Consider the following 24,409-nt stretch of genomic DNA (forward strand, 5'->3'; position numbering starts at 1 on the left):
CTCCCGCCACCTGAACAGCGTCAAGAGGCTCCCGCCACCACTCCCTCGCTTGACAGACACCGTCCAGCCAATGGCGCGCTTTCTGACAGGCCAGCTCTCCCCACCCCGTTCTGATTGGCTTCAGGCTCCCACGGCCCCGCCCCTGCTTCATGCTCATTGGTTACTCTCCCACATGGGCTCCGCCCCCCGCGCCGCGCGGTGCGTGCCTCAGGGGTTAGGCCGTCCCTCTCCGGTTGGTCCTTCAGCGGCTGCCGTAGCACAGTCCGTACGTGGCAGCGGGGCTGTGCCGGCCTATGAGCGGCGGCCCCGTGCCCCGGAAGGGGCGTGTCGGGAGCCGGAAGCTCCCCCTCCCTGTCGCTGCCGTCGCGCCGCTCGGTGCCCGCTGCCGCTGGGCTCCGCCATGTCGCCGGTGCGGGCGGTGCTGGCGCTGCTGGCCGCCATCGCGGCCCCGGCTGCCGCCTACTTCGTCAGCATCGACGCGCACGCCGAGGAGTGCTTCCTGGAGCGGGTGCCGTCCGGCACGAAGATGGGGCTCATCTTCGAGGTGGCCGAGGGAGGCTTCCTGGACATCGACGTGGAGGTGAGGGCCCAGCGCCGCGGCTGGGCCGCGCCTGTACCCCGCCGTCTGTGAGGTGGGGAGGCCGGGGCGGCGCCCGGTGTAGGGTGGACAGCGGTGGTCACCGGCCGGGGAGCTCCGTGTGGTCCTGGCTCGTTGGGGGGGCTCCGTATGTGCTGACCGGGCCCCCCGCAGTGGTTCGGGCGGTCTCGGAGCGGAAGAGAAGCCGCCTCGACGGGCTGCGTTTGCTAAGGCCGCTTGTGCCGTTCCTGCCCCCAGGGCTGTTCTCGGGAGATTTCCTGCGTTACCCGGCTCGGTATAGACTTGTCATATTAAACGCTTTGGCGGGAAGAACGAACAGGATTGCTCTGTATAAAAATGCGTTGCTTGTTCTGGGAGCAGCGTGTCTCCCCTTGAATCAAAAGGCGTTGTCTTTAATCGGGGAGATTGCCATCTTGAGAGGTGTAGGTAAGTCCTTTTCCTCAGTGAGGCATCAGATCAGGAGAATAGTAAATAGGGATTCCTGTCATCTTGGTGAGGAGCAGGTAGTTGTTTGTTTGGGATAAGTTAAACATGAGAGAGTTGTTGCTGGGAGTGAGTATAATGGCTTAAAATGACACATGGCTCTAATATGGGGCAGTCAGGAAGAGGAAACTGAAATCCCATTCAAATGGCTCCGGTGGAAGCTCAGCAGCAGAGTTTGGCCTGATGAAATGGAAGCTTCAAAGTCACAGTGATGCTGAGCACTGATACTCAATGCAGTAGCCCGTTTGGAATGGTCACTGCAACAGTGCACAACTGCGTGCCTAAAGTAGCACTGATGTGTGGGAGAACGTCTTTTCCTTCAGACATCAGCAATGGGGATTCTTCTGCAGTTGTTCATTTAGCAAACAGCCAGGGCTGTACGTAACTTGTGGTTTACTTGTTCTTGAATGCTTCTTATCTTGCCTGTGTAATCTTGGACAAGGAGAGAGGCTTTCATGTGGCTTTCTTTACCAAGAAGTTTATTGCAAAGATTACGTGCAGGAAAACGCATCACTGCCTTTGAGTTGTGGGAGGGAAAGTATGAAGAGTGCCAAACCAGCTTACACATGGTGTTGATCATTCTGACTGGGTGACTTCAGCACATGCATGCAGTGTTGTAAGGGTGCATTTAAACCCACTGTATGTCAAATAAAACATGACACTTTGTTTTCCCCAGATTACAGGGCCTGATAATAAAGGAATTTATAAAGGTGATCGAGAGTCCAGTGGAAAATACACATTTGCTGCCCACATGGATGGAACTTACAAGTTTTGCTTTAGCAACAGAATGTCCACCATGACTCCCAAGATAGTGATGTTCACTATTGATATTGGAGAAGCTCCAAAGGGGCAGGACATGGAGACAGAAGGTGAGGAAGACTTCTGGAAAGGAATTAGCTCTGGCTTGGGAGCTATTCCCTACATGCATGGCTTCTGAACTTGGGTAGGATTCTCAGAATTGCTGTTTCTTCAGGCTCTCTCGTTAACTGTTCTCTTGCACAGCTAAAATTTGGATGTTTTTAGACCTCTTTACGTGGTTTAATGCAAAAAACCACCAGAGAATCACTTAGCCATCTGCAGAAACTAATGCCTTTCTCCTTTAGTCTTTTCATTAGTTTCATTCTCCTGTTTCTAGTTTGCTCAGCAGTACATAGGCTCCTACATGCCTTAGTTGAGCTCTTTGATAAATGTGGTAATATGAAGTTTTTCTCTTAGCTGTATAAATGAGTGTTTTATCTGCAGCTTTTTGTCCCATACTTGTGTTCATCTCTTACACTTTCCTCTAGGTGGTGGAGATACCTGGGATGGTATGTGTACTGCTTTTTGAAAGCTAATTAGTATCTTGTCTTTGGCATATCTTTATTCACTAACAGCTAACGTTTGCTTTTCTCTGTAACATTGGTTTGTAGCATGAGAATGTCTTTAATAAACTACATAGAAGGTCTGATTCTGAGCAATGCTGAGCACCTGCAAGCTTCCATCGAGAGGTTTATATACTTAGCGACACTTGGGATCAGGTCCTTGAACTGCTTCTGACAGTTTGTCTCAAGGAGATGGGAGTTTTGGGTGAAATTAAACGAACATCCAAGAACATTGGATATTTTAGACTGTTTGTTTTATATTGCAAAAGTGGATGTTGAGTAATCAAGGACTTCTGGAAGCAATAAGCTTCTTTTAGGTTATGAATTATCAGTAATGTTACAAGGAGAAACACTTGAAACTTGCCATTTGCTGTAAAAGAAAGAAATGAATGTGGGTAACAAGTTACAAGCGTTTATTTACTAGCTAGGAAGGCAGTAAAGTCTTATTTTCTATTTTGGCAAGTAAATAACTGTGCATTGAGTGCTTGATATCACTTAAAAAGTAACACATCCCGAACTTTTGATTTATTCTTTTAAAGACTTGGTTGTAGCTGTTACTGGGTTTGGATTGAGCTGTTGCAAAGAACATGAAGGCAGCTTTCATTTTTAAGGCACTTCTGGAGTGTATTTTTTGGAGTGGGTTTAAACAGTCCTTGTGAGCATAATTTCTTCTCTTACTAATAAACTGCACTTACTGCAATGACCATGAAAACAAGGGATTGATGATACTAGCAAAGTTAGTGTGGTTTATACAACTATTTAGGGTTTAACCATAACTTGTATGAGTGTTATTTTCTGCTTCTCTTTTTGACTGTTCCCCATGAGGTGTGTATTTTGAAGAGCTTTATTTTCAGATTGCGATCTGAAACAATTTATAAATAAAGATGTAATAAGGCACCTTCAAAGTCAGGTATGTCCCTGCAGTGGGAAATGTGTTGGGTTTTGTGACTTCATTTTAAGAGCTGATGGCCAGGGCATGTTGGTGGGATGATGTCTTGAACTTGGTGCTAGAAAACTTTGGAAGTGACTTGAATAACGTAAAAGTGGACAGTTCTGTGAGCATGAACGTACTTAAAAGATCCTGTGATTGATAGGCAAATCACTAAATCTTACCTCTCTGATCCTTCCATTTGCTGAGCTGTCTCAAGCTAGTTTTCTGTTACCGGTTTGATGTTTTCCTCCTTTTCTGCTTTCACAACACACCAGAACCTAAGGCCAGTCCTGCTCTCTGCCAGGCCCCTTTGGCATTGTTTCTGCTGAATGCTGTGCTTCAGCTAGACTGGAAGATCACAAGATGTGATATGTTGCTTCAAAAAGTGATCTCGTTTTGCCAGCATCATGATCTTAAGCTAAACTCTGTCATTCCATTTTTTTTTTTTGCAAGCTTAACAACTAGGAAATGCTGTGATGTTCAGATAATTTGCTTGGAATATGTTGGACAATATTGGCAAAATAGATACTAGTGTGTGGTATTGACTTTGTGTGTTCTTACGTTCTATTTTTTTGGAAGAGTATGCCCATACTGGAAATCAGTGGTCTGTACTGATTCTAAATCGTGTCTTGTGTTTTCTGGTCAGATGTGGAGGAAGATGCTTCCCCACTTACTAAGTACCATAGGGACACATTAGGAGAAGTGATGCTATGAAAACTAAACTGTTCCTTTGCTGTAATGATAAAAAGTTTCGGCTGTACAGACTGCATTTTTATGCCACAGGAAATGAAGTATTACCTGTTCATAAATCCTAACAAACTGGTTTCCTATGTCAGTAACACCTTTTCTGCTGTTTCTGAAATTATTCTGCAGCTCATCAGAACAAGCTAGAAGAGATGATTAATGAGTTAGCAGTGGCCATGACAGCTGTAAAGCATGAACAGGAGTACATGGAAGTTCGTGAAAGAATACATAGAGCAAGTACGTGTCTTTGGTTTAAATGCTTTCTCCACTCTCAAGTGAATTTATAGAATGTGTCTTAAAGCAAGTCCATGAAAGCTGTTCCAGGAAAAACACTTAGACCAAGTTCTGAAGGCCCTGCCCCTACAATACTGAATGTAGCTGCTGTTGTAATTGTCCCTAAGTTGGCTCACCCCTCATGTAATGAAGATTGTTGTGCACAATAATCTTTGCTTAATTGGTGCAAATTCTCCAGTTCTTTAAATGGCATGTTCACGCAGATGTGGGCAATACTGGTTCCCAGGGGTAGACTTTGGTTGAACTATTACTTCATCCTTGAAGTAGGTGTGCCTTAATAATTGAGCCAAAATCTGTGTTAAATATTTGATTGAGATAGAGCAGAGCTGTTGTTCTTTCCAAATCAGGTGGGGTGAACTCCAGTCACAACTCTCACATTCTGACATACAGCTGTAATATGGGACTGAGAGCGCCAAGTGGCGTGTTAGGGGAAGCCCAGTGAGAATAAAGGGCAAATATTTGTAATGTGAACACACAACATTATCCTAAAGCATTTGCCCTCAACTCTTTGAACCTACAGATACGTATATATATAACAAGGGAAAGTGTAGAGTCCTGCGTCTGGGCAGGAACAACCCCAGGTTCCAATATAGGTTGGGGAACGACCTGTTAGAGAGCAGTGTAGGGGAGAGGGACCTGGGGGTCCTAGTGGACGGCAGGATGACCATGAGCCAGCACTGTGCCCTTGTGGCCAAGAAAGCCAATGGCATCCTGGGGTGTATTAGAAGGGGGTGGTCAGTAGGTCGAGAGAGGTCCTCCTTCCCCTCTACTCTGCCCTGGTGAGACCGCATCTGGAATATTGTGTCCAGTTCTGGGCCCCGCAGTTCAAGAAGGACAGGGACCTGCTGGAGAGAGTCCAGCGCAGGGCAACTAAGATGATTAAGGGAGTGGGGCATCTCCCTTATGAGGAAAGGCTGAGGGAGCTGGGTCTCTATAGTTTGGAGAAGAGGAGACTGAGGGGTGACCTTATTAGTGTATATAAATATATAAAGGGGGAGTGTTACGAGGATGGAGCCAGGCTCTTCTCAGTGGCAAACAATGATAGGACAAGGGGTAATGGGTATAAACTGGAACACAAGAGGTTCCACTTAAACTTGAGAAGAAACTTCTTCTCAGTGAGGGTGACGGAACACTGGAACAGGCTGCCCAGGGGGGTTGTGGAGTCTCCTTCTCTGGAGACATTCAAAACCCGCCTGGACACATTCCTGTGTAACCTCATCTAGGTGTTCCTGCTCTGGCAGGGGGATTGGACTAGATGATCTTTTGAGGTCCCTTCCAATCTCTAGCATACTGTGATACAGATATCTGTTTGAAAGTTACAAGCTTCTGTCTGACCTCTTTGAAGGTGGGCAGAATAGAGGTGCTACAGTCTGTGTCCAAAGCTGAGGTTGGTTAAAACGTCTGCTTGCATAGTAAGCTCTTTGGAAAAACACCCTCAGTTTCAAATCTCATCTCTTAAGTCTGCAGAGTCTTCCTAGGCCACTTGCAGTGATGTGATACAAATACCTGTGGTTTATGTGCAATGATGACAAAATGTGTTTTAAATTTGTTTTAAATGCTTTGTTATTTACTACCTTTTTGTTTCTTTTCTCCCCACAGTTAATGACAACACAAACAGCAGAGTGGTTCTTTGGTCATTCTTTGAAGCTCTTGTACTAGTTGCCATGACACTGGGACAAATCTACTATCTGAAGAGGTTTTTTGAAGTCCGAAGGGTTGTTTAAGAGTACTTTTCTGGTCCTGGATTTCAGTTCACTGTCTACCAAACATCCTGGTCACAAAAAGAGTCATTTACTTTCTGAACCCTCTTTACTGAACTGTAAACCTTACTTGCTTTTGTTCTTTCCTAGTTAAAAAAGAATTGGTTTTATATATCTTCTGTAGCATAAGCTGTGCTGAAATCTTGTCACTTCATTGGCATAACTTTTTTCACTTCAAATCTGCCTACTCTGTGTGCTAAGCAAGGTCCAAGCAAGCTGCAAATGCTGTAATCCATTGTAGTAACAAGCACCATTGATGTCTTTTCTAACTGTTTGCCCTGTTTTCATGAGTACTTGCAGTTCTACCTAAGGAAACGGTACAAGGCCCTAACATGACTGTTTTGCAATTTTGACATCTCTAACCCTGCAATAGGAGTTAAAAATGGGAATAATCCCTTTTCGCTTATGTAAACTGCCAAGAAGAGTGGTTGGAACTTTATTCTGATAACGAATAGAGGACAGATGACCACTTCAATCTAGTATTCATGCCTGGTTGCTATTTAAAAGAGTCTTCAGTAACCACTCTTGATGTAATCATTACATCAGGTTATTCCCAAAGTTCTAAATTAACTAGTCAATATGAAAAGATATTTTATCCTCTCATTATCACATGTTCATCAGACGGTTTTGTTTTACTCTTTCACAGGTTTTTTGTCAAAGCCAATTGCGTGCAGTGTCTTGGCAGACCATGGTTAACCCTTTGGTTTTTGCAGGCCCAAAGCTTAGATGGTTGGCGCCGATGGGGAACGCATTCTTGTTCAGGAAACCTGGATTCCTGGTGCGAAAGGGTTAATGATTCTGGGAGTCTATTGCGATGCTATGCAGCCCTTGTCTTTAAGTTAAGGCAGCCTCTGCCCTTCTCTCACCCTGATGCTATAACTACTGGCGTGTTTTCTTTTCCAGGCACGTGTAGATTTGGTTTTGTACGAAGTTTTCTTTCCTCGTTATCTGATGATTGGTTTAAAACTTAAAGCAGCGTCTGACGTGGATGCTGAGCCAGGATTACGTTGTGACTGATGTATATTAGTTGTAATCATTTTTGGGGGGCGGGCTGGGGTCTTTTCCAGGGGGGAGCCTCTACAAGTAACACCCAACAGTTTTGTACGATTAATTTAAGATTTGTTACAGGTTTTCATGTTCCAGGTAAAGCTTTTCCAACCTCGGGCAAACACTTGCAGCAGTTCCTCAGAGAAGGTGGCTCTGACACCTTAGCGCGACTGTTGTGTGCCAATATTTTTTGTGTAGAACACGTCAAATTGAATTCAGAGGTGTACATTTAAAAATGGCTCGTGAAGCGAAATCTGACCCAGGTTCGAGAATAAACAAATTCTTTAAAAAAATAACTTTTTTTTTTTTGTTTGGTTGGTTGGGTTTTTTTATTTATTTCAAGAAGTACCTTTTAACACAAAGCTTTTATTAAGTATTTCTGAGGTTATCAGGAATTCATCCAAACTCCAGCCCGCGTTGTGGGCAGGTAGAAGAAATGGCAGCTGATTCTACATCGACTGCTTTGCTGCTGGACTTCAATCCGTTGTCACAGCCCTTCTGATCTCCAGCAGCAGTAATTCAGAGCATCCCAGATTGGTTTGGGATGAAGGGACCTTAAAGCTCATCCAGTTCCAAACACTGCTATGGGCACCTTCCACTAGAGCAGGCTGCTCCAAGCCCCTGTGTCCAACCTGACCTTGAACACTGCCAGGGATGGGGCAGCCACAGTTCCTCTGGGCACCCTGTGCCAGCGCCTCAGCACCCTCACAGGGAAGAGCTTCTGCCTAAGAGCTCATCTCAGTCTCCCCTGTTCTGGCAGGTTAAAGCCATTCCCCTTGGCCTGTCCCTACAGGCCCTTGTCCCAAGCCCCTCTCCAGGTTTCCTGTAGCCCCTTCAGGCACTGGAGCTGCTCTAAGGTCTCCCCTTCAGGAGCCTTCTCCAGGCTGACCCAGCCCAGCTCTCTCAGCCTGGCTCCAGAGCAGAGCTGCTCCAGCCGCGGCAGCATCTCCGTGGCCTCCTCTGGACTCGCTCCAACAGCTCCAAGTCCAACGGGGATCTCCCCAGAGCGCAGTAGAGGAGGAGAATCCCCTCCCTCCACCTCCTGACTCGGACGGGGCTCTCGCTGAGGTAAAACTCCCCAGGTCCCGGCCGGAGGAGGCGGCTGGCGGCGGAACCAAGGTGCTGCGGAGCGGGTTTCCGGGCAGCCCCGCCAGAGCCGGACCCCGGGGCCGACAAGGAGCGGCCGTGGGGCGGACACGGCGCCGGCGCCCGTCAAAGATGGAGGCGGTGACTGAGGGGAGCTGGGAGACGCTGCCGGTGGCGCTGAGCCCGGGCGTGCTGCGGGCGCTACAGGAGCTCGGCTTCGCCCGCATGACCCCGGTGCAGGTGAGCGGCCGCTCCCCGCCGGGGAAGGGGGATCCGGGAGGCAGGGCCTGAGGGAGGGGGGGTCGGCCGCAGGTCGGAGCAGTCAGGCTTTCCCGCCAGTGGCTCCGCTGAGGTAATCCATAGCGCTCTGGTGTGTCCTGTGGGGATTCAGCCTTGTGAGACCTACTGCCGCCGTTCAGCTGCTCATGGGATGTTTCTGTGTTCTCTTTATTTCAGTCTGCGACCCTTCCGCTCTTCATGAGCAATAAGGATGTTGCTGCAGAAGCGGTGGGTGATTTTTCCTGATCAGTTCGCTGTTTGTTGTAGCTTCCATTGGGCTGAGGGAAGACTGACTCTGCTTTCCACCTCACAGGTCACGGGCAGTGGCAAGACATTAGCGTTTGTAATCCCCATACTGGAAATTCTCCTCAGACGGGAAGAAAAACTAAAGAAAATGCAGGTAAGATGAAGTTGCTTTGTTTTGGGTGTGTTTTAATGGTGTGCCAGTAAGATTGGAGGACTTCAGGGAAGGTATCACTATGGAAGATTACACACACATGAAGTGACAGTTTCTTCAGCTCCTGGGTATAAACGGTAACCATGAACTGGTTAAAGCTTGAATATGAATATTGGGCTGCTTTCTTGCACTTAGCTGCTTATTTGACATTATCAGAACATCAAAATGATTATCAAAACACATTTATGAACTGCTAGAAAAATGGCTTAAAATACCAAGTACAACAAGGTACTGCAAGTAAGTCTTCGAATGCTTTTGAGTGTCCATTAACTTTTAGTGTATAGAGAACTTGCACTGTTGTTTGCTGTTAAATATCATTGTTGGATTCTGCTCTTGGTGCAAAGGCATTTTGGACATTGCTGTAATGCCTTTTTCATGTGTATTTTGTGTTATTCTGAATAGTTTATGGTATTTCTATGAAAATGTCTTGTCTAAAACTAGGATCATAATCGTGGCTCATGTTTGCTTGAAAGGGAGAATTTTGCCCAAAACTTTCTTCTAGGCTGTTATTTTCTGTACATTCCTGTTGTTTTTATGTGCAGGTTGGGGCTATAATTATCACACCAACACGAGAATTGGCTATTCAGATTGATGAGGTGCTGTCGCATTTCACAAAGCACTTCCCCAGATTCAGGTGAGTGAACTTTAGGCTTGTCACGACCACTGTTCCTTTTTCCTTTGGGCTTCTGTCATTCACAAACCAGTAAAAAATGACCAAAGTCTTTCTGTTTTCTTGTTTTAGTCAGATCCTTTTAATTGGTGGTAGGAATCCCATGGAAGATGTTGAAAAGTTTAAAGAACATGGGTGAGTTGCTTGTCAGTCATTTTCATCATTGCCTTGCAGATGTGGCTTTCTCCTAGTCTGTAGGGTTTTCAGTTAGGGTTTTGGTCCTGCTGGTGCTAAAATTTGAAGGTACTGCATAAGTATGCTGAGGAAATGATGGATTCTTTCCCTCGAGGGAGATGTGCCATCATGAGACAATAGGAAAGGATCATATATGAACTCAGGGCCATTTATGTGCTGTTTGGGTGAAGGACAGCATGCAGTGTGGTGAGCTGAAAACTGTCCGCACTGAATATTTCAATTCCTTCCTTCATGTCAGTGTTGGACTAGCACTAGGCTCCAGTGAGGGGGGAGTCTCTGCTGATGAATGTTTCTGAAGCTGGTGCTGATACTGGTGATGTTTTGAAGCAATTGTATTTTCTATGATGAAGCTTTTTGCACAGAGGAATCAAAGATTTCTCCTAGCTGACGGTTCCTTTCCATAGTTACTGATTATATTCTAAACTTTTGTTACCACAAATGGTTTGCTTTCACCTGAGCATTTTTCTCCCATGAGCTAACTCCCTGAAAGGCACTGACATATCAATACAGTTAGAAGTGACAAATGAAATTGTTTTATTGAAGAATGCAGTCAACCTTTGCACAGACGTGCTGTGATGATGTTGGCAGCTCCCCAAAGTCCTCGCCTTGCACAGTTACAAAACTGCTGTGTGTCTTGTTCACCAACAGTGGGAACATCATTGTAGCTACCCCGGGCCGCCTGGAGGATCTGTTCAGAAGAAAAGCTGATGGGTTGGATCTAGCAAGTTGTGTGAAGTCTCTTGATGTGTTGGTATTAGATGAAGCAGACAGACTTCTGGATATGGGCTTTGAAGCAAGGTATTGAAATCATACATTCCAGTAACACTTTTGAAGTTTTAGATGAGTTCATATATGATTGATGTGAGTGTGGCCTGTGATGACCTCTAAAGTTAGATTTGTTCAGTTTTGTTCTTTTATCTCTCTTTGCTCCATAGACTACATAAAGCAATTGCTGGGAGGGGAAGAGAACCAGAAAGAACAGATCTTTGATGAATACAGAGTTTAAAAGTTCTTCTTTTCTGATGTATGTTAGCTTGATTATCATTATTTACACATCAGAATGCCTTAAAACACTTTAACAAATAAGCTTTGATGTCCCTTTTATCCTTCTGTCAAAGTTAGTTCAATAGAAGATTGGCACTTGATAATGAAATCTTACTTTGTAAACTCTTACTTCCAGTGATTAAACTTCTTTTTTTGAGGGAAATCTTGGGACAGTAATGTTCTACATGTGCTTACTTGCAGTTTAAATGCCATTCTGGACTTTTTGCCCAAGCAGAGACGGACAGGTCTGTTCTCAGCAACTCAGACTCAAGAGGTGGAGAACCTGGTGAGGGCAGGTCTCCGGAATCCTGTCCGCATCTCGGTGAAGGAGAAAGGAGTGGCAGCAAGCAACACACAGAAAACTCCAACACGCCTGGAGAACTACTACATGGTGCCAACCTCTGCTTTGTGATGGTTTCTTGGTCCCTCTCCTTTTCTCCTGGCTCTATCCATAAGTCTTGCCCAGATAGGATCACATTAGTAGAGGAATTGGAAGTCTCCAAGATACAAAGCTTTTATAGGTTCTCCAAAGATCAGTCACCAAGCTAAGGAGAAAGATCTAAATTAGCAACTGTGGTGTTTTCTGCTCTGTGAGTTTTGTTTGGCTGTTGTAACTCCAAACTAGCTGCAGCTCTGTAGCTCCTTGACCTGCTCCTAAGGAGTGGAAGAGATTTTGGCAATTGCTGAGGGATATTTGAGATACTGCTGCAGAAGGGGTGTTGTGGCTGGGGATGGGAAGACTGGGAGCTAAGTATTTGTTTTTATTTAAAACAAGATATGTAAGAGTAATGTTCTGCAGGAGGAACTATGGGGGAGATGATCAGTGTTAAGAAATGACACCTGTAGTCATCTATCAGTGCACAGTGAATGGAGGAAACGGGCAGATTGCTTTGTATCAAGTCCATTTATTTACCTCTTTTTTTCTTTTGAACTGTGCAGATCTGCAAAGCAGACGAAAAATTTAATCAGTTGGTGCATTTTCTGCAGCAGCACAAACAGGAAAAACATCTGGTCTTTTTCAGGTAATTCTGTGTTTCACTGTGAGAACCCTTTGGTGTTTTAGTACTTAAATTCCAGAGCTGTGCCTTGTGTTTGCAAGGACACAACTGTTTTAGAAGTGGTAAATTTTCATGGCTGTCTTGTACAATATGGTGCCTAAAAAGAGTTTGCTTCATGTCAGGATTTGGTTGAATTTTATTAAGCAAAACATGAATTTAATATGCATTTTTAATGGAAAGCATTAGAGATGATTATATGTTAATTATAAAAGCAACACACATATATTGTAAATAAAAATAAGCCATAGTATATACTCTAGGAAGGTCTCTGAGCCTTGAAAATGCAGCATAATCTCTCACCTTTGTGTCTGTCTGCATCACTACAGCACGTGTGCCTGTGTGGAATACTATGGGAAGGCTTTGGAATCCTTAATTAAGCAAGTGAAAATAATGAGCATTCATGGGAAAATGAAACACAAACGGAACAAGATTTTTACTGAGTTCCGGAAGCTCCCGGGGTAAGAAAATGAGTAAGAAATGTAATTCCCAGCAGTAGCAGAACTGCTTCAAGTAACATGTGGAAACGTCAGTCTCTGAAGTCTTTTATAGAAATGACTTTCAGCTGTGGTGGACACAATGGTGATTTAATAATAGGACTTGTAACAGGGCATTGATTTTTCCTGGTGATGTAAATCCCATTCCTTTTCACAGCATCATGTAGAATTTTAGTTGGTGAAAGCTGCAGATACCTTAGATATTTTGTCTCTTTTTGAAACCCACGTTTTGTTGCTCATTCTCCAGTGTAGATACAGAACTCACAGCTGGGGGTGGGCTGGCTCTTTTCAAATGACAGTTTAATGAAACCATGCTCTTTCTTCTTCCTAGTGGCATTTTAGTTTGCACTGACGTGATGGCCCGTGGCATAGACATTCCAGAAGTACACTGGGTTTTACAGTACGACCCACCTAGCAGTGCAAGGTACAACTTTGGGTCTTAAGAACCTTCACTCAGCTTGTGGTCATGTTACTGTCTTGTTTGGATATAAATTGTGAACACAACAAAAGGCTCTTTTCCATGTATTTTAACTTCCATTGTCATAATTCTCCCTACAACTTGCTTAAACTTCACCTCAAGGCAGATCCCCCTTGCTTTAGCCCTAACAATCCAGTGGGACTGCTGCACGTCTCTCTTACCATTTTTTACTTATTCTTGTTGGTTTAAGGCAAAAGTATACAGCACTCTATATTTTAATTCCACAAGATTTGCCCTTTTGCTGCCTGTCTAACACTTCAAAACCAGGCTGAGGCTCTCCTGTTAAGTCCTCTCTGTGTTATTTCAGTGCCTTCGTGCATCGGTGTGGTCGAACAGCACGGATTGGCAACGTCGGCAGCGCGCTTGTGTTTTTGCTTCCCATGGAAGAGTCTTATGTTAACTTTCTCTCAATCAACCAAAAGGTTAGTAGACTTATTCTAATCCAAGGTAAAAAGAGAGCAAGGGGACAGGCTCACTGATAGGAGTTCAGGTTCAGAACTGTAGAACTTAGGGGGATATGCATAGGTAATGCATGATTAAGAAAAGACAAGAGCTGCTTTTCTGATGTATTTTAGCATATGCTCTATGATTGACTATCATTATTTACACATGAGAATGGCTTAAAACACTTTAACAAATAAGCTTTGATGTCTCCTTTCTCTCAAAGTTAATTAGTTCAATAGAAGGATTGGCAAATACCTTTTAGAACAGGACTGTTCTCAGTGTTACCTATTGAGTTCGTATGGTAGGGTAAGTGTAGAAGTAGGATAGGGAAGGCTTTTCATTTTGAAGGATGTGTAGATTGAGTACTTCCAGAAGGATGGCACTGGTTAAACACTCCTGCCCCCAGCCTGGCACCACCAGTTTATACTGCACCCTCCACACTGTTTAACTCTGGTAATTTCCTGTGTTTGTGAGATTAATTGTAAACATTCTCTGGAGCCTGCTAATGAGACCACAGCTTGAAAGGGGTGAGATGAGCTTGCGGCCTCTCTCCAGCTGTGGTGTGTGAACTGCCCTGCTGGGATAAGGCAAGTGTGTGTGGGGCTGAATGCTGAACTCGTGTTGAAGTGACCACATAGAAGGGGGCTCAGAGCTGACTGAAAATCAGCTGGGAAAGAAGCATGTGTTCAAAGCCTCCCAGTGCATTTTAAATCATTCCACTGAACTCTTCCTTTGGTATTGTGCTTCTTGTCTGGTTTTCAGTGTCCTATGCAGGAAATGAAACCACAGACAAACGTGTTAGATCTTCTCCCAAAACTGAAGGCAATGGCTCTTGCTGACAGGGCAGTGTTTGAGAAGGGGATGAAAGCGTTTGTGTCGTATGTTCAGGCTTATGCCAAACATGAATGTAATCTCATCTTCCGAATAAAAGGTAATTCACAGCAGGGGCTGCCATCTGCTCCTGCTCTTTTCAGAACAGTATTTGGTTTGGGAAAGAACACAGTGTTACTGTCCACAAGCCTCAGCTCCTGATTCCTGGTGACAGATTTACTTCCTGCAGCATCAGATTCTGACAAAACTCCTATTTTCCCAAGCAACTTGTTTCTCTTGTTTTAAAGAGACATGGTTTATGACATAAGCATAAATAAAAGTGATTTAGTATTGTTACTACTATCAAGAATAGAATGCAAACAATACAATAAGGTAATGTTTGGGGTTTTCTAATTGTGACTTGCTAAATTAAACTGTCTTTTTATCCAGTGGGAAACTGACTTTATAATCCTTACTTTCACAGATCTGGATTTCGCAAGTCTTGCCAAAGGTTTTGCATTGTTAAAAATGCCAAAGATGCCTGAACTAAGAGGAAAATGTTTTCCAGACTTTACTCCAGTCACTGTTAATACAGACTCCATTTCATTTAAGGATAAAAATAGAGAAAAACAGAGACAAAAGCAATTAGAACAACAAAGAAAAGACAGAGAGGAAAATAGAGGGAAAAAGAAATTCATAAAGAACAAAGCCTGGTCAAAGCAGAAAGCCAAGAGGGAGAAGAAAAAGAAAGTAACGGCTAAAAGGAAGCATGAAGAGGTAAATTGTGTCCATTCTATTGAACTGCCTGTGATCGCTGCAGCATAGGGACATATTTCCAATGGCAGAGCACCCGGGGATCTTAGTGTGATGTAGCTGAAGAATGTAAAGTAACTTTTTAGGACCTTGACAGGCAAAGCTTGAAAAATATAGAGAAGTTTTTTAAAGCTAAACACTGAAACATCTTCTGAGCACTCTGATGCTGATCAGTAATGCTGCCTGCAGAGGTAGCATACCTTTTTCTTTCTGTAAGGTCCAGCAGTATGGCACAATAGCGGACAGTACTTGGTTCGGGTTTTTAGTTTGCTTTTTTTCAATTCTCAACAAGAACAACTGAGAGTTAGGTGGTTTCCTAGGTATAAATCAAGTATTGTTTCCTACTTGGATAGTTCTGGCATATCAGAGTTGTAAACTTCTCTTGTGTTCAGCTGTATGGAATGAAAACCTTTTGGTGTGTGTTTAATTAGTGTTGCGCTTAATTTGTTGTTTTTCAACTGCCAACAGGGCTCTGATATTGAAGATGAGGATATGGAAGAGTTGCTGAATGACACAAGACTCTTGAAAAGATTAAAAAAGGGAAAAATCAGTGAAGAAGAATTTGAGAAGAGACTAACAAGCAGCCAGAGTAGGCTCAAAGCAGGAACTGTTGCTGACTTAGAGTCTGAAGGTTGACAGTAATTCTAATTCTAACCACACTTTTACATTAAAATACTGCCTATTTCAATAAAACTGGATTTTTATAACAAAACAATGATGCAGAGAACAGAATTGATCTAATTTCTTCGTAAGAGACCTGGAGCCCACAAAGACAAACAGAGAAGCCTGTAGTTAAGAACACAGCTGAGAGAACTGCTTTCGCTTGATGTGGCCAAAGCTGCAGGTTGCCATTAGCAGCCTCATGCCTGTTTTCACTTTGCTTTTTTCAGGTATGTACCCCAGAGCAGTAAGCAGCAGCACACCTCAGAATGAGGCTGAATATACACCTTCAGGTGTTTTATTTTACAATATCAAAATACTCCACCCATCTTTAAAATAATTTATTACAGATCTTTAGAAGCTGTAGTAACTTTCTTTTTTAACAGTGGTCCATCCATATCTAACATGTTGCTTTAAAAACTCAAGAATGCCAATAATTACATTAATCCTTATGATGTCCTCTCCTTACCATGTCCATATAACTGTATCATCCTCCCAGTTCTTACAACTGTGACAGTCACTGAAGATGATGCATCCTGTACATAGAGTCCTCTTTGTTACAGATAGAGTTTAATAAGTTCATCACTGACAGCTGAGGGAGTTAACACACCGAGGTCTGTAAACAGTAATGTAATGAGTGATGGTGATGTGTAGTCAATCCAGGGATGCTCCTCTGTTAGATTCTGATTTGTTTTCAGAGTATCTGCTTTGTACTAGAAGGAAATGGAGACAACTGGAAATTAAAACCTCTTCTGGGGCAAGAGCAGTGCTGTAGTCTCAAGCAGATGCTTGTGGTAAAACTGAAGGAAGTCAGTTGCTTTAAAATGAGGCACAGGCTGGTGCCACCTTGGTCTCAGCTGTTGTATCTTATGTATAAAGAACAATTGGTAGTTCTGAAGTGTGTTAACTGGTTTTTAGCCCCTTGGCTAAGAAGTAATTTGGATTTCTCTTACCTTAAACTTATCTGGGACGTCCTGCTGATTCAGAGGGAAAAGCCTCACAAACTTGAAACTTTCAGCTACCACATAAAACGGCTTATTCTGTGCTTTGGCACACACAGCAATTTGATTAGTGCCAATCTGTGGAGAAAGAAGGAAAATGACATTGCAGGCTCAGTGCTAGTGTGACATAATACTGCCCAGTCTCCAACCATAAATAGTTACTGGATAATGTCCAAACAGAAGTTGTTTTTTTAGAAAGCCTTGAATTCTTCAAAGAAATCACACTTTAAAAGTCTGGAGTTTACAGAACAATGTAATAAACCCACAACCTCCTACCTTGTTGATAATGCCACCACTTTCAACTACTCCTTCAGCACCAACTAACACCAGGTCCACTTTCTCCATAATGTAGCTGTTCAAAGGGAGGAAAGAAATCCAGTACTTACTGGGTAATATGACAAGTCCCTCATTGAATTGAGCTTCAGATTTATTATAGTTCTTCCTTATGTTTTGGACTTATACTGAGCAGTGGTCATTTAGCAAATAGCTTAAGAAACCCTCAAATGATAACGTGTGTAAATTAGGGGAAAAGTAGCACCTCAGTTGTTTTTTTACAAGTGTCCACAAGTTCTGCACTCGGGTCTGACTCCTTTTGTCACTCTAACATGCAAACATCAAATACTTGTTTTGTAGCAGACACGTTCTCCTAATGGTGCACCTAAAGGTGTAACTTGTTCAACTTGTTTGATGACTGTGACAAACCAAGTCATCACTTCTGTGATTTGGACAAGCTTCCAGGAAACCTACATCTAACACTCTCAAAATTATGATGAAAAATATGAAGATTTCATGATCAGACTTTACCCAACTGCAGCATCCAGAATCACAGTCACGGGGATGTTCAGCTTCCTCAGGGCTTTTGCCATTTTTTGCCTATGAAAAAGACGTGTGAAGCTTAGAAGCCTTTTCTTTAAAGACAATGCTAGAAAAATATTGTCTGAAAGACTGAAACCCCTGACGGCCCATGTTCTCTTGTTGGTAGCTTTGGTTTATGATGTACCCTCTATAGAAAATCAGTTATTGTGTAGAAATTGAAACAAACAGAACAAACCCACTAAAAGTAAAGAAGGTTTGTTTTACCAGTCAGGAATTACAGCTCCAGAAAGATGAGTCAGTGAGCTGTTATTAAGATGACAGAGTACCTGAGCTGCCTCAGCTTGTCCATCAACAGGGTATTTAAGAAACAAGAAATAAAGCATAGGCTGCAGAGCTAGGAGCTGTTTCAGTGAAGCTGGACAGGCATATGCACTTTGAATATCCTTGTTAGCAACATGCATTACCCAGCATGCAGGATTTACTACTTCACTCACACACAGGGAAGGCCTGCTCTCTTGCTATCGGTAATATACTTTATTTAGGATCTTCAAATGACATTGTTAGCTGAATGTTTTACTTTGCTATGATAATACTGATTATTTTAGCCTACTTTTGAAGCAGACCACTAGAAATCAGTTGTCTCCCATCTCCCAAGGAGGTTGCCTGGTATTGACTGGAAGTTTGTAAGCCTCTGAGGAAAACTCAGATAATGTTGTAATTGGAACATTTAGTATGTGAAGCCACTTGCCAATATGGGGGTTGTTTTCACTTGTCCAGAATAATGTGATACTGGTGATGGTTACCATTCAAAATGCTGCAGACAGGCCTAGCACTTTTTCTTAAGGTCTAGCAGACTTGATGGTAGCTGTTAACCAAGATAAACCCCAAGTGAATGAGTACTTACCCTGCTTGATCTGGCTGTGATTCAGTGACATAAACGCTGAATCGCTTCTTTGCCTCCACAGCTGCTTCTAACACTCTGAGGACCACTCTGGAGTAGGCATGTGTCAATATTCGCTGTCAGAAAACAAAAAGACATCACTTTCTGTTGAGCTCTGAGAAGCCCTTTACTTTTGCTAATGGTGGCATGGGTTTTACTTCACACAGGTGTCCATCAATGTTAAATAATAATGCCTGTCATATGTACTCTACAAATCATAGGATACAAAACTACTCTATGAGCTGGATTGTATGTGGCCAGCCCTGATGAGGTGATGATTTAGTATTTTAAATGGAAACGTGAAGCTGTGACTCCTCAGCACCTCTTAGAGGTAGAACACGAGATAGACCTGGATTGCAGGGGAAAGAGCATAGAATCACAGCAGGGTTTAGGCTGGAAGGGACCTGAAAGCTCATCCATTTCCAACCCCCTGTCACAAGCAGGGACACCTTTCACTAAACCAGGTTGCTCCAAGCCCCGTCCAACCTGGCCTTGAACACTGCCAGGGATGGATGATATCACACCTACCTACATGATGAAGCCACCACTAGACAATGCTGCTGTGAACATTAATAACCTTCACTCCTCTCCCCTTTTGTTTCCTCTTGCTGCAAGAAGCAGAACACCAAAACAAGAGTGACCCTGGCTCTGCCTACTCACAGCACCATCTCTGATGAAAGGATGACACAGCTTGGCGATTTTATTCCGAGAGAGAGACACTTTCCTCAGGAAGATCTCCCCGCGCTCGATCATGATTTCCTTGCACTTGGAGTAGTCCTGGAAAACACAGCGCTGGCTGCTGCGGGGCTGCGGTCCCCCCTGCAGGCAGCACGGTGGGGCAGGCGGCGGCCGCCCTTACCGAATACTCCAGGGAGGTGAGGCTGATGAAGCGCAGGAAGAGCTCCCCGCCGGAGGACACGGCAACCGAGGAGTCCACCCGGGACAGGGTGTCGATGGCAGCCAGGAGGCTGCTCCTCAGGCCCTGGATGGTCTCCCCTGCGGACAAGCAGAGATGCACGGTAAGAACCCCACCGACGCGGGCCTCGCTGCGGGGAGACCAGGGGCAGAGCGGGATCCCCGGAGCTGGGGTGGGGGAAGCCGGACCCACCTCGGTCCTGCTTAAGGAAGCCCAAGAGCGCGCGGATGGCGGCCACGGCCGAGGCGACATCGGGGTCGTCCCTCAGCTGCGCCCTGAAGGTCTCGATCAAGTCTGTAAGGAGCGGGGCACGTCAGGGACCTCCTTTGCCCTGTCCTGGCCCGCACTACCCGCGCCCCGCTCCCGTTACCGTCCGTGCTCATGGTCGCTCCGCTCCGTTCCCCTCCCGCCCCGCCGCCGCGCCTGGGCGTGGCGCCGCCCGACTGACGGCACACGCTGGGGTGACGGAACGCCGTGCCGCGGCGTCATCTCCAGGCGCCGCGAGCAGCTGGTGCCGCGGCCGGAGCTATGAGCGCGGGTGAGGCTCCGGTGTCCGGGCTGCTCCGGGGGAGGCGGAGCGCGGGGGTTCGCGGTGTTGTCACCCGTGCGCTGGGGCAACCCCCTCTGCTCGGGGGCCTTCGGTCGCTGCTGTGCTCGGCGTTCGCGCGGAGCTTGGGATGACTGCGGTGTTGTCTCTGTTTCAGACGATGACCTGAGTCTGCTGGTCGTAATCATTGACACCAACCCCATCTGGTGGGGGAAGAAGGCGCTAGGAGAAGCTGATGTACGTTCTGCTGGGTGTGGGTGCTGCTGGGGGCGATTCCTGGGGGATATTATTTGTTTAATGTTAGTAAGTAGACAACAGATAAGTCTTTGATTTCTAAACTCTGTTGATATTGTCTGCTAGAACAGATTTTATGGATACTAGAATATTCTTTAAAGTAGCTACTCAGCGTTATGTAGTCAAAGCTTTTGTCTAAATTCTTCCCATTAGGAAACTTTTGGCATCTTCAAGTCGAGTTCTTTTGACTGCAGTGATTTGAGAGATTTCTTCTAAGTTACTTCACTGTAAATGTTACTGCCCTGTATCTACTTTCTTATTCCTTTTTTCCAGCAGTTCACCCTCTCAAAATGCATCGATGCAGTGATGGTGCTGGGAAACTCACACTTACTTGTGAACCGCAACAACAGACTTGCTGTGATAGCAAGTCACACACAAGAAAGGTAGAGTTGCTTCTTAACAGTGTGAAGATTTAGAGTATGCTTGCCTGTATCTATCTCCTGATTTTCTTTTGAAGTACATAATTGCAATCAGGTTTAAAATGCATAATATATCATTGTCTTAAAGATCTACCCCAAAGTGCAGACATGGCATCTATCTGCCATCTCTCTTAAGAGGGCCCTTGAAAGGAGGGAGGTGAATGTGGGTTTTACTCCATTGAGTTTGAGGATTGCCTGCTTTATGTAGTCTCTTTAGTGTCTAAAGCATTAAGATTATTTGATATTATACTGTGGAGTATTGCTGTCTACAGCTGAGTGGTTTATGGGTATTTTTCTTACAAGGTTAAACCATATATACTTTGACTTTCCTCTATTTCAGCCGTTTCTTGTACCCTGGAAAGGGTTGGGCTGCTGCAGATCTCTATGGAGATGGTGGTAGTTCCATGGAATCTAATTGCTCTGGCAGCAAGGATGGAAAATATGAGTTGTTAACAGCAATCAATGATGCAATTGCAGAAGAGATTAAAGACCTCATGACAAAAAGTAAGGAAAAGAAAATTCTGGGCTTAATATGGAGAATTGCAAAACACTTGGACTCTGAAGGAGTTGTAGGAATTTCCTTTATCATGAGAATTTTAATGTTTCAAGCAGATGAGTTTATAATGTGTGACACTTCAGGCCTCTGCATCGATGCCATTTGCCAAAGATAGAACTTGTAGTATTTGCTGTGGCTGGGTTCGGCAACTGGTTTTATACCTAAAAGTAACTTCTGCAGCTTTCCTTGTATTGCAGGTGACATGAGGGGCCAGCAAACAGAAACTCTGTTAGTAGGATCACTCTCTAAAGCCCTTTGTTGTATCCTTGCAGTCACAGGATCTTCAAAGCTTTTGTGTGTTTTCAAGACTGTTTCTTATAATATTAGTTAAGTTTTACTATTCCTGTCTTGTAATAATACTCAAAACTGAAATGGTTGCCTAATAGCTGTGAGTCAGGCTTATTAAAATGTGTGTCGGTTAAGGTGGGAACATGTGGCATAGATACTGGGGTTATTTTCAAGAATTGAATGTAGATTCCTTAATGTCAGCTAATCAGATATCAACAAGATGAGCAAAGACATAAAAGGTAAAGCCTCTTCTCCTGTTTTGAATACTTGCATAAATACTTGAATCAGACATAAGTACACATGTACATACAAACAAATATATGTATGGTTTGACATGTCCCCATTTCCAAAGTTGGCAAGATTAGGTGCATGTTTATCCTGATCATTCCACAGGGGCCACCTCCTTCCCTGATCAACATCTCGGTGCTTTTGGACAATAAGTGAAATGGGTCTACTTTCATGACAAGCTTGAATTAGTCCACAGATGCTTGTCACTGGGACTGTAAAACAGTTTCTTATAGATATTTTAATTGAGATGTTAGATCTAACATCTTGGATGTTAGCTATGTAACTGGGATGTTAGATGCTACAGAATTAAAAGGGCAAACTGTGAGCAATAGAAACAATGTGCTCATGCATTTCTTTTTAATATTTAGGCAATCAAGAAATGAAATCAAGGATTTTGGTAAGGACTTTTGCTGACAGTTTTATTTCAGTCTTGAAATCCAGTGATACTATGTAGGCCAACAAGTTTGAATTGTTTTATTTAGGTCATAAAAGCAGCGGAAGACAGTGCATTGCAATATATGAACTTCATGAATGTGATCTTTGCAGCACAGAAACAGGTGAAGCTGGCTTCTTTCTTGTATGTATTTTATTAATATCCACAGATAAAAAAAAATTGCTCATTTCTCTTATGCATTGCATCTCTTTTGTTGCAGAGCGTTTTGATTGATGCTTGTGTGTTGGACTCTGATTCAGGCCTCCTACAACAGGTACAGACTCCACTCCCTGTTCTCATTTGCTGGTTATATTAATTCACAGATACTTGATGCTAGATAGTTTGAGATGTTCCTAAGCTCTCTTCTTTCATTTGTTTCAAGAGTGGGTGTGGAAATATGTTCAGTGGATCTGACAGTTCCAACACTCAGGCCTTTTGCACTATGTGGGTATTCTAAATACTCTGTAATTATAAACCAAAATAAGCTGATCATTCTCTGCTTTCCAGGCTTGTGATATTACAGGTGGCATATATCTGAAAGTGCTCCACATGCCATCCCTTTTGCAGTATTTGCTGGTAAGTCATATAGAAAACACTTAAGTGTTTTTTCCTATGGCAGATGTAGAATCTTACTGACTTCACTGACAAGGAAATACAGCAGCACCATTCTCTTTTCATGCAGTGGGTGTTTCTCCCTGATCAAGAGCAGAGATCACAGCTTGTCCTCCCACCTCCCGTTCATGTTGACTACAGAGCTGCATGCTTCTGTCACCGAAATCTCATTGAAATTGGTTACGTGTGCTCCGTGTGCTTGTCAAGTAAGCTTATGAATATTGAAGGGTCTGATTCCTTACATTCAAGTGAACTGTTCTAATGAAAGCCCATTCTTTTCTTCTCCAGTATTCTGCAACTTCAGTCCTATTTGTAGTACCTGCGAGTAAGTGTTTCTTCTTCTTGTCCCAAGGGGGGGGGAGTGGAAATATGTTCAGTGGATCTGACAGCTCCTTTTTCTAATGCTTTCTTCAGGACTGCTTTCAAAATATCATTGCCGCCTGTCATGAAAGCTAAGAAGAAGAAATTAAAGGTAGCTGCGTAACTATGTTATGTAAATACGTCGTTACCTCCTCCAGGAATTACGTAAGGTGGAACATACTTGAGGAATTGATGGTATTGGATCTGAGAGAACTGTATGCAGTGTTATTGCTTGTTTCTTAAGGGATAAATACTCAAATCGTGTGTGTTCTACACAGCCCTCTTAAGGAACAAATCACTGTATTGCCAAGTAACCTGTGCTGGTTTAAATGTGAGAGGAACCAGGAGTCACAGCCTGTTAAGACACACACCCTGGGAAGGAGAGGGGAGGGTATTCTGGCCGCTGCCAGCGTTTCACTCCTCCAAGTTATATTCAAAGATGAGAAAACTGATTCTTTTTGTGCATTGGTGTAAAGGTAAGAATGACCATTTCTAGTGCATAGGATCAGACCCTGAGCAGCACTGTGTTACTGAGGGACTTCAGCTTCTTGCTAGGTTTTGCTAGCAGTGTTTGGCCTGCCCTACCTGTGCACTCACATGTGTTCACATTCCTTTGCCTGTGCTGTCTTTGTGGTATTAACTTTCCTGATTGGACATCTCATCTTTTGTGAATAAAAAGGCTTCCATTTGTTTAATGTAACTTCAATAACTTCAGGCTGGCTGGTTGGTCTTCAAGGTCATATTTTGGAACTGGAAAAGGTAATTCTATGCAATATGGCAGGTTTTGGTGTGTGGTGTTGCAGCTGGGATTTGACAAGTAAGAATGAAGGCTTTTGCTTTGGTGGTTTTGGGGCAGAACACGGGGCTGTGCTGTGTGCTTCTGAACGTGACTTTGATTTAAACGTTCTCCCCGTTGTGAAACGGAACTGTACGGTTTGGTGTTTGAACCTGTTGCTTGTAACTGATGTTCTCCTGAAAGGAATACTGGTCCTATTCTATTCCTGTATAAAGGAATACTGTAACTGTTTCCTACATTGAGAGCCACAAATACCTTTTTTCTCCAAGGTGTATAGAGGAATTTATGTCTTCTCTTGATACTTGTATCAGAGTTTATCAGTGTAACAACTGCAATGCCAGACTTTTCCTGGCTTGTTTTGGTTGAAGGCTGTATTATAATTTACTTTGTATAAGAAGTTTGTAATAAAATCTTTTCAAATGTGGGTAGATACTGCT

The 24,409-nt window shown here is 43.8% G+C and overlaps 4 protein-coding genes across 7 annotated transcripts; 3 read left to right on the plus strand and 1 right to left on the minus strand.

Moving 5' to 3' along the window:
• The first annotated feature begins 244 nt into the window (after positions 1 to 244).
• On the plus strand, positions 245 to 8,226 carry TMED2 (transmembrane p24 trafficking protein 2). Of its 2 annotated transcripts, XM_080629041.1 has the most exons (5): positions 245 to 580; positions 1,758 to 1,950; positions 2,368 to 2,388; positions 4,247 to 4,354; positions 6,011 to 8,226. In XM_080629041.1, exons 1-5 carry the CDS (start codon positions 401 to 403, stop codon positions 6,133 to 6,135), a joined length of 627 nt encoding a protein of 208 aa, XP_080485167.1. In that variant the 5' UTR covers positions 245 to 400; the 3' UTR covers positions 6,136 to 8,226. The 2 variants fall into 2 exon arrangements, with proteins under 2 accessions (XP_080485167.1, XP_080485168.1); XM_080629042.1 differs by lacking the exon at positions 2,368 to 2,388.
• Positions 8,227 to 8,305: 79 nt separating this feature from the next.
• Positions 8,306 to 19,210, plus strand: DDX55 (DEAD-box helicase 55). Of its 2 annotated transcripts, none has more exons than XM_080629036.1 (15): positions 8,306 to 8,544; positions 8,761 to 8,811; positions 8,897 to 8,983; positions 9,583 to 9,674; positions 9,783 to 9,845; positions 10,554 to 10,703; positions 11,151 to 11,340; positions 11,889 to 11,971; positions 12,334 to 12,465; positions 12,833 to 12,925; positions 13,287 to 13,401; positions 14,186 to 14,354; positions 14,718 to 15,010; positions 15,515 to 15,936; positions 19,079 to 19,210. In XM_080629036.1, exons 1-14 carry the CDS (start codon positions 8,437 to 8,439, stop codon positions 15,680 to 15,682), a joined length of 1,794 nt encoding a protein of 597 aa, XP_080485162.1. In that variant the 5' UTR covers positions 8,306 to 8,436; the 3' UTR covers positions 15,683 to 15,936; positions 19,079 to 19,210. The 2 variants fall into 2 exon arrangements, with proteins under 2 accessions (XP_080485162.1, XP_080485163.1); XM_080629037.1 differs by having other exon boundaries at positions 19,085 to 19,118.
• Positions 16,034 to 19,765, minus strand: EIF2B1 (eukaryotic translation initiation factor 2B subunit alpha). Its single transcript, XM_080629040.1, has 9 exons — positions 19,750 to 19,765; positions 19,572 to 19,673; positions 19,323 to 19,459; positions 19,124 to 19,240; positions 18,428 to 18,540; positions 17,512 to 17,580; positions 16,984 to 17,059; positions 16,660 to 16,785; positions 16,034 to 16,419 (listed from the first exon to the last, which is right to left on the minus strand). Exons 1-9 carry the CDS (start codon positions 19,760 to 19,762, stop codon positions 16,264 to 16,266), a joined length of 909 nt encoding a protein of 302 aa, XP_080485166.1. The 5' UTR covers positions 19,763 to 19,765; the 3' UTR covers positions 16,034 to 16,263.
• GTF2H3 (general transcription factor IIH subunit 3) lies at positions 19,241 to 24,396 on the plus strand. 2 transcript variants are annotated; one of them, XM_080629039.1, is made up of 13 exons: positions 19,241 to 19,482; positions 20,084 to 20,163; positions 20,494 to 20,603; positions 20,980 to 21,143; positions 21,393 to 21,455; positions 21,693 to 21,722; positions 22,140 to 22,168; positions 22,254 to 22,328; positions 22,425 to 22,478; positions 22,712 to 22,780; positions 22,887 to 23,022; positions 23,105 to 23,141; positions 23,231 to 24,396. In XM_080629039.1, exons 1-13 carry the CDS (start codon positions 19,476 to 19,478, stop codon positions 23,298 to 23,300), a joined length of 924 nt encoding a protein of 307 aa, XP_080485165.1. In that variant the 5' UTR covers positions 19,241 to 19,475; the 3' UTR covers positions 23,301 to 24,396. The 2 variants fall into 2 exon arrangements, with proteins under 2 accessions (XP_080485165.1, XP_080485164.1); XM_080629038.1 differs by lacking the exon at positions 19,241 to 19,482 and adding an exon at positions 19,890 to 19,917.
• Positions 24,397 to 24,409: the final 13 nt, after the last annotated feature.

This window comes from Psittacula echo (assembly GCF_963264785.1).
Source record: "Psittacula echo genome assembly, chromosome: 13".
NCBI classification, from domain to species: domain Eukaryota; kingdom Metazoa; phylum Chordata; class Aves; order Psittaciformes; family Psittacidae; genus Psittacula; species Psittacula echo.

Coding starts and splice junctions, on each gene's coding strand:
- TMED2 (XM_080629041.1), top strand. CDS start 401: ATGTCGCCGGTGCGGGCGGTGCTGGCGCTGCTGGCCGCCATCGCGGCC. Junction 581..1,757: donor TCCTGGACATCGACGTGGAG/GTGAGGGCCCAG, acceptor TGTTTTCCCCAG/ATTACAGGGCCTGATAATAA. Junction 4,355..6,010: donor TGAAAGAATACATAGAGCAA/GTACGTGTCTTT, acceptor TTCTCCCCACAG/TTAATGACAACACAAACAGC.
- DDX55 (XM_080629036.1), top strand. CDS start 8,437: ATGGAGGCGGTGACTGAGGGGAGCTGGGAGACGCTGCCGGTGGCGCTG. Junction 11,341..11,888: donor GCCTGGAGAACTACTACATG/GTGCCAACCTCT, acceptor TGAACTGTGCAG/ATCTGCAAAGCAGACGAAAA. Junction 14,355..14,717: donor TCTCATCTTCCGAATAAAAG/GTAATTCACAGC, acceptor TTACTTTCACAG/ATCTGGATTTCGCAAGTCTT.
- EIF2B1 (XM_080629040.1), bottom strand. Junction 19,241..19,322: donor TCACCTCCCTGGAGTATTCG/GTAAGGGCGGCC, acceptor TGTGTTTTCCAG/GACTACTCCAAGTGCAAGGA. Junction 16,786..16,983: donor GTGGTGGCATTATCAACAAG/GTAGGAGGTTGT, acceptor CTTTCTCCACAG/ATTGGCACTAATCAAATTGC.
- GTF2H3 (XM_080629038.1), top strand. Junction 20,164..20,493: donor AGGCGCTAGGAGAAGCTGAT/GTACGTTCTGCT, acceptor CCTTTTTTCCAG/CAGTTCACCCTCTCAAAATG. Junction 22,781..22,886: donor CCCTTTTGCAGTATTTGCTG/GTAAGTCATATA, acceptor CTTTTCATGCAG/TGGGTGTTTCTCCCTGATCA.